Below are 8,136 nucleotides of genomic sequence, written 5' to 3'. Positions count from 1 at the left end.
TGGAGTTGGACTCCATATACCAACCATTTTACTCTTTAATGCAAATGGCTGCATTTTACTTCCACTCCTCAATTGAGCACTAATTTGTGATGATCTATCACACAAAACCTTAATAAAATACATTAAAGTTTGTGGTTGTAGCATGAGAAAATGGATAGAATGATTAACAGGTATGAATGTTTTTTTTTTTTAGGGAAAAGTAAGAAAAAGGGGAGCAGTGAATTTCTGTGAGATTGCATATCTTGCAACAATGGAGAGGGCCTTTTCATATTGCAGCTCTGCTATAAAATATTGTGACAGAAGCAAACAGAAAACCAAGTGTTAATTCACTTATGGTAAACCTTCATAGACCAACTTGCATCAGGTGCATCCACTCTGAAAATCCCAGGTCATGGATTCCGTTCTTGGAAAGCTATTAGCAACCATTTACACTATGAGTGTTGGGTGTAGATATTTTATCTGTTGCCATATGTAGCCTTCACGTATTGATGTGTTGTTACCAGAGACAGAGTTCTCAAGAAAATAGAAACAAAGATCTTAAGACAGGTATATATGTGACAATTTGAAGGATCGTCTCATCTTTATTTATTTGTTCATCATTCATTTGAATCCACATGGATCCGGTCATTCCTAATGCCTTGTTTAAATTCTGTTCCAATATTTCCGATTTACAGATTCACATAGCAATTACTGTAGCTGTATAAATAATGAGAATTACCGAAACTCTAAATTCAATGTAGAGGTCAGATTAAAGGTGTAGCTCAAACTTTTAAAGTTGAGTTTTGTTTCGATAGTATAAATAGTTGTTAAATCCTTTTAAAAACTTTAATTTAAAAAAAAAAAAAAAAAAAAAAAGTTTAAATCCTATGAAAAGACATCCGATTATGACTTGGACCCAGTTGGACAAGCGTTGAATTTGTCTGCACAAACCAGGCTTCGACATCTTAATCCAAAGTGATTTTTTTAAAGTACCTGCAACAGAGAACTCTTGATTTAGAGTAAAGTCACGGAGACTGTAGCTAATGACAACTTCCCTCTCGGTCTGCTAATGGCTGATCTGAGAGGGGATTACTGATTAGTTTACATCTGTAACCTAACGGCTAGTTCCCTCTGAGCATGTGATAAATTCAACAACAGTGTAAAAATCAGAAAATAGCATTCACTCAAATTCTTTTTTGTCTGTCGGGTTTGGAAACCTTTTACATGTTACCTTCTCAGTATATGTTTCAAACAGGAAGATGACTTGTGTCGCACTACTTCCATCTCTTACTATCCAGTGAAGTTGGTCCAAATGTTCAAAAATAGTGTTCGAAAAAACTGCTATGGCATTTTTGATATTCTTGAGTTGTTTTAAGACTCTAGAAGTGTGCTTCACATCCCCATTCTCGATACAATTACTAAACAAATTCACAAAGAGAGGTTGTATGGTTTCTTGCTAAAAACATGGATTAATAAAGTACCAACCATCAAACAGCTTAGAGTCCATATATCAAACTTTCACAGCATGGTGTGTGTGTGTAGCACACATATTGGATACTGCCCACAAGGCTGCTTTGCAACCTCAGACAGGGAGCATTCTTGTTGAATTGCTGACTGAAAATCTGAAAAATCACACCCCCCAAACTATCCCTTTAACTCTCCCTGTATGGTCCATTTCTGCGGCGTCCATCAGAGCAACGTGCTTTAAAGGAATTATGGCTAAAGGTGTATTCTTCTCCTTTGTGAAATTTACTTCAATTATGTGCGGAAAAAAAACTGAACAAATAAATAGTTGCTGATCTACTTGTAATTTCTTTAACAGATTGTTTTATGAATAATGCTCATTTTTCCAGATACATTTCACCGATATACTTGGCAAACTCTCTGTATTGGTAGTTTTGACCCCCATATTAAACGGATACATTTAATTTCTCCTTCTTATCCTAGTAAATCAATAACAATTTTTATTAGGAAGAAAAAAAAACATTTTTAATATAATACTTCAAAACAAGGCAAAACATTAATTTCTTCTTACTGTTTTACTTTGTATTGCATTTGAATCATCCACAGCATTAAAAGGCATTAACCTAAAATCTTTAGTCACACTATTTCTATCATTCACGCATGGCATTTATTTAAACAATAAAGTGCATTTTTTTTACAAATAATCTTCTCTTGAACCAATCAAGCAAAAAAACTGAGACCATCCCTGTGACCCCTCTCCGGGCCAAGGGAAACTGTCAAACACACATTTACACCTAGAAATACTCAATCCCACACATGGGCAGACTAATGCTTCACCCAGTGTTTAGTTGAAAAACAAAATCTGTGCTTTAAACTCTGAATAGTCTTTAAGACAAACTTTGTTTCATTAAGCTGTTATCTACAGTGTCCTTTTGTGGGAATTCCTCACGCATATTTGTTCCACTCTGGTCGCTCAAACGGTTTCCATCTTGGTCAGAACATACGTCCAGTTGAAATAAACACACTCGGCGGACGTTTTCAAACCCTGTCTTGTCTTCTGTTACAGAATAGCCTTCCTCTTGTCTCAGGTGTGAGCTGTGTGCAGGGCTCATTCAACACACTGATGGACAAATCACTACGATATACATTCATAATGGATTCTTAGCCTTTATGTTGAGCTACAGTTTTGATTCTGGATAGGAATCTTTTTAATTCTAAGCTAAAAGAAAGTCCTGAAAGAGTTTATGTGCTTAGTGTATTATATAGGTGCATCTTAGTAAATTAGAAAATCATAGAAAAGTTAATTTCTTTCAGTAATTCAATTACATATAGATTCATAACATCCAGCGAATTATATTTTTAAGTGTTGGCTTGCAGGTAAGGTAAACCCAAAATTCAATTTTTCAGATAAATTGACTAAATTCTAAGAGAACTTATTAAATGAATCTAAAAACAGAAATGTTACATTATTACCATGTTATGGCCCACAGCAGACATTTGTTGACAACCTTCCCAAGGAGGGTAAAGATCATTTATAAAGAATATGCTTTTACTGAGTGCTCTTTTAAGCACAGTTTTGGAAAGTTGACTAGAAGGAAAAAAGGTTGGTAGGATAAGGCCCACAACCAATGGGTATAACTGGAAGACAGCTGATTTTCAGCAAACAGTCATTGATACCCTCTACAAAAACAGTAAGCCATAAAAAGGTAATTGCTGACGAAGCTAGATATTCATACAGTGCCATTTCCAATCATGATCAGAAAGTTGAGTTGAAGCAAAAATTGTTAGAAAAAGTTGCACAAGCATCAGGGAGAGCTGTAGCCTTGAGAGTATTGTGAAGCAAAGGGCACTTAAGAGTTAATATACTGTATCCAATTTATTAATGGAAAGTTGAGGGGAAGGAAACAATGTGGCAGAAAATATCCACAAGCAACAGAGAACTGTAGCTTTGTGAGGATTCTGAGACAAAGCCCTTTTAAGTGTTTGGGGAGAGATGTGGCTGGTCAAGAGTCACCACACTTTCTGAATCAAATTATGGAAACTAACTTTGTGATAATGGTCTAATTTATTGAGATGCACTTCTCAAGAATAACACTGCTGTGTAAATTTGTCCTCATGCGCTAAGCTGTAATGTTTGGGGCAAATGTCGAGTCAGAAATAAATATGTGATCCTTGTTTCTTTTCACACTCACTCTGCCACATCGAGAGACAAGAGGCCATTGTCACATACGAGTGGGACAATGGAACTTAGGACTTAAACAATTTGCACGCTCTTTGATTGATATGTTAATACATCACAACATTGCTGATAACTGAAGAAGCAGAACTGCAACAAAATAAGAACAGTCATTTTTTAGGGGGGGAGGGAGTGCCTTCAAGAAGTCGAAGTCTTTGTTTTTTTTTCCTTTAGTCTCTTAGGTTCTGATCCCACCATTGGCATCTTAGCCACTCCGGTGTGTTCTTGTTATTTCTGCCAAGTGTTTGATCAGCAGCCCGACATTTACACCACAGCTCGCCATGTGAATCGAACACCTGGACGCTAGGGAGAAAAGCAGCGTGGAGCTGCAGCAGCGGCTGACGGTTTCTCTGCGCCTCCCTTTGTGATCACAGCATCCATTAGTGGTACAGGAAGGCACATAATTCTTTGAGAGCGCTCTCTGGACACTTGGGGGAGTTTTTATGACTTGCTGTTTTGAGTGACAGGCACTTGAATGCCCTTCTGTCCTGTTGCTGTGAACAAATAAATCAATAAAAAATATTAGTAACCAGCAAAATTACATTTAATCACACTGATGCTAAGATACTCATGAGGAGGCTTACCGAGTTTGTACTTCTCCTTAGCCTCTGACCTCTCTTTGGCATCAAAGTACCAGACTGTGATGGCGTACCTGAAAAACACCAGGGTTTAAAATGAATGATCCAGAAAAAATGCTAAAATAATCTTTAACACAAACAGCTCACATTGAAGCATCATATAGTCTTACTTTGCCTAAACACTGGGAGACTAATTGTGGACTGGGAGACTTTTTATAATGCTTTTTGTTCTAGTTACTAATATAAGGTGGATAAAACAGTTTTTGATACCAACACTGTAATCATTTTTTTCTTCGTATAAAATATGAGTTAAATCCTGTTGTGAAGCAACTCCTGATATGATGCGCTGATGAACAATTAAAACAAACGGACCCAAAAATGGTGTAAATATTGGCTTGCGCATTTTACAAATATAAAGAAATGGCTTACGTTCACAGATGTAGTAAACACATTGAAACGTTTCTCTCCATTTTCCCATACTGAAATTGATATGACTGCTTTCTATAACAGGTGAAATCCTAATAAAACTAAGACCTATCCTTAGTTAGGTCCCCCACCTCCAAATCTTAGTTGCTATTACAACGATAAAAAAATGATAAAATAGAAATAAACCGCTGTAAACAAACTAAGTGGCTAAAACATAGCTGAACAATGCCGTTACTAATCAATACACAGACAACAAATTCCAACAATGTTAGAGCAACCATCCTGGGAAGAGGATGTCCCAGGCAGCGGAGGGTTAATATCTATAGTTTCTTATCTCTCCTGTGGGCCTTTGTTGTTTATTCCTGTCTCTCATGTGTGTGCCTCTTCAGCATGAGTCCTGCCATCGAACCTTCCTCCCCGCTCCATCTCATCGACCTCCTCAGGAAACACATACTTCCTGCCTCCGGCCCCACCTCGCCCCCCCCCCAGCAGTCGAACTGGCAGAAAGGGGTGGGGTTGGGGGGGTTCCACAGACAAAACTAATTTCTGCAATACTGTAAACAACCCCTGTTGTCTAAGTGTTGACATTGGCATGCTTGTGTGCAGAGCGGGGTCTATCTCATATCAGGCTCAAGGAAAAGTAAACTGTTGGTAATTCTAATTTCAGTACACAATTATAAAATGTATTTTTTCCATCACATTTTGACAGGTTAAAACTATAAAACTTGAAGTTAAACTGGCAAAACTGTTGAGTTCAGGGGGTCAAAAAGAGGAAAGTGAGCTAAAAGTTAAATTCTTCTTCAATTTCTGATTAGTTTTGTAAATTTTCTTGATCTTTTTTTATTAGTAAATTAGTATTCACACAGCAGGATGAATAGAAAAAGAATAATTCCCAGTTTATATTGTGAGGACACACTGCATATTGCAGCAGCTGTTACTAACCGAGTGGCGTAAGATGGCTTGACTTCATGTGGGTTTCTGCGGTCGGACCAGAAGATGAGCAGCCTGTCAAACAGAGGCTCGATGTTGGCGACTACGTTTTTGCCTTCGGGGTAGATCTGCAACAGACCTCCCTGTGTCTACAAAGACAAATGTGAACAGATTAGTCACAAACCTACAGGGCACATGTGCAACCTGAGAATATAAAGATAAAATGAAAAGGGGGGTTACACAGAACGTATCATCAATTAGCTCCTAATTATTTATGATTATAAAGGTTTTTAATCGTAAGGTGCAGCGAAAGATGATAATCAAAATACCTTAACATCCCAGTTCTTGTTAAGATAGTAGATGCATGTGATGCAGCGTCCATCGCCATTCGGGTTATCAACATGACGGACATACCCTGCCCCATTCCCTGGATAACAGGCAACCATGGCCTAAGAAAGAAAAACAATTAAATGAATCATGCACAGTTTAAGACAGCAGTGGGTTCATCATCATAGTCAAACAGGGCAAGAGTTTTGGCAGCATATGCGAAGGTGAAAGCTCTAATTTATCAAAGCAGGCGAGTGCAGAGGGAAGGATGTATCAGTTTTTATATTTAGAATGCACAAAGAAACTGGCAGGTACAGACTGACTGGGACCAGTTGACTTTTAATTTGGTTGTAATGATTGATGACTGGCTGACCATAAACTCAAAGCCTTATTTAAATGCAATACCTTTAGACTGACAAAAACAGTCTTCAACGTGGATGTTGGTACTAAGGGAAAAGGACTAGGTCGTTAGGTATTTTCAGAGTCAGTAAGATTGCAAAGTCAGATAAAAGGAAGGCTAAATGCATTTTATGCTTTTGAGCTTCCACCCTTTGGAAATCTCAGCATGAAAGTAAATGTCAACACTTGCTAGTCACTACACACAAAGACTGCCTTTTTATCCATTTCTAATGGTCACTAATATGCAAAACAATGTGAACTCTTTAATCATGTTGTCTTTGTTTTACAGAGACTGCTCATAGGCATTTACATGGAAGACAACATCTCTGCTTCTAATATAACAATTTAATAACCAAAAGGCAAGAAACAATTTTTAAATGCTGTTAATTATATTGCTTAAGTTTGATACTGGCCAAAGTCTGCATCAGCAGGACAAGCATAGCAAATTCTAAGATCTTTATTTTCAATGTTTTTTGTGGTACTAGTTGCCGTTGTTTTTAAAATTATTTTTAAAGTGAGCTAAAGAACAGAAACCCAAAACACATTGTAAAGTCTAGATTGTTGTATTCAGAAGAGTTAAATGTGTCATTTTATTTTGGCTCCCCACTAAACATAAAAAAAAAGAAAAAAGGATTGAGTAATCACAGTGACTAAAAAACTGCACAGGTTAATGAGCTCTGGCTGCCAGCGTGAGCTGTTAATGAGGACTCACAATAGCAGAGCACAACCCAAACTGACTTGGCTGTGAATGAGGAGTGCAACGCCAGAGGTGTAGGAGGGAGGCAGCACACACACGCTCACTGAAAGCCTCAGAAGATATCAGCTTTGTTTGAGCGACATAAACACCGTTGTACCTTAAGGTTAAATCGATACTGCACGAGTGCAGAACCTGTAAGTCATGAGTGATGGTGTCTCAGTCAAGCTGAGGTGAAGCACAGACTCTACACTTTCCATGTGGAACAGAACGTTTGGGTCTCACTTTAGTAATTCCAAGAAACTAGAGGCTGGTTTTAGTCCGAGGAAACAGCATGTAAAGTACTTACCCAGGGTCTGAAACATGAGCATGTTCCCAGTAGATCACACAGCCATGGCAAACACTGCCACTTAACTTCCAGTACACTTACACACTCAGTCTTACGGTGACCCTTGTCTGGAATGTGCATTGACCCAGCAGCTTTCACGTGAGCCTCGGTTCCCTCAGAGTCCCCAGAGAGAGCGGTGCGCTCCAGGCTTAACAGCCTCCAATGCTCAGATGTCAAGCAGGGGAAATACCAGCGTGGGACCATTGTTTAAGAGACTGTATACTGTATCTGCAGATCGTTCCTTAGCTGGGAAAAAAACCCGCTGAACCCTGACATATTTCTCATCCCACAAAATACAATTAGGGAAACATATATAATCTGTTTCAGAAGGCTGTCTTTAGGACAGTTTACACTGGAGCATGAGTGAAAGACAGAAGCTGTTTTTGTAGGTTTTCTGTGTTTGAAAAACATTTCTACCTGCTAATTTGTAGCCGCTCATGATAAGTAGAAATACACCGTTCAGAATTTTGCATACGATTCAGATTTCTCTTTAATCATTAATAATTCATACCAGGAGCAGAGGCAACGTTGCACTGTGTGTGAGAGAGCAGTCGCTATAAAACAGGATTTTCCTACCATTTTAAAATGAAATGAAAGAGTTCACCATTTAAGACGTCAGTAGCATCTTATACTAGTGAAAAGCTCTGGCATATTTAGGTTTAAAGGAATGTTTTAATTTTACCAATCCATTTCTTCTGACCGGAAGTAATATTAA

At 38.1% G+C, this 8,136-nt stretch overlaps 1 protein-coding gene across 1 annotated transcript in view; it reads right to left on the bottom strand.

The window, feature by feature from the left end:
- Window positions 1–542: 542 nt before the first annotated feature.
- Window positions 543–8,136, bottom strand: part of egln2 (egl-9 family hypoxia-inducible factor 2) — a 29,966-nt gene continuing 22,372 nt past the window's right edge. The window contains exons 3-6 of the mRNA XM_047391436.1: window positions 5,943–6,062; window positions 5,626–5,762; window positions 4,264–4,331; window positions 543–4,173 (exon numbers count right to left, since the gene is read on the bottom strand). Coding sequence (XP_047247392.1) covers window positions 4,121–4,173; window positions 4,264–4,331; window positions 5,626–5,762; window positions 5,943–6,062 — 378 coding nt within the window. The 3' untranslated portion in view covers window positions 543–4,120. The remainder of the gene's footprint in view (window positions 4,174–4,263; window positions 4,332–5,625; window positions 5,763–5,942; window positions 6,063–8,136) is intronic.

This window comes from Girardinichthys multiradiatus, chromosome 18 (assembly GCF_021462225.1).
Source record: "Girardinichthys multiradiatus isolate DD_20200921_A chromosome 18, DD_fGirMul_XY1, whole genome shotgun sequence".
Taxonomy (NCBI): domain Eukaryota; kingdom Metazoa; phylum Chordata; class Actinopteri; order Cyprinodontiformes; family Goodeidae; genus Girardinichthys; species Girardinichthys multiradiatus.
Note: the sequence above shows the minus strand (reverse complement) of the source record. Positions and strands in the feature narration are given on the sequence as shown.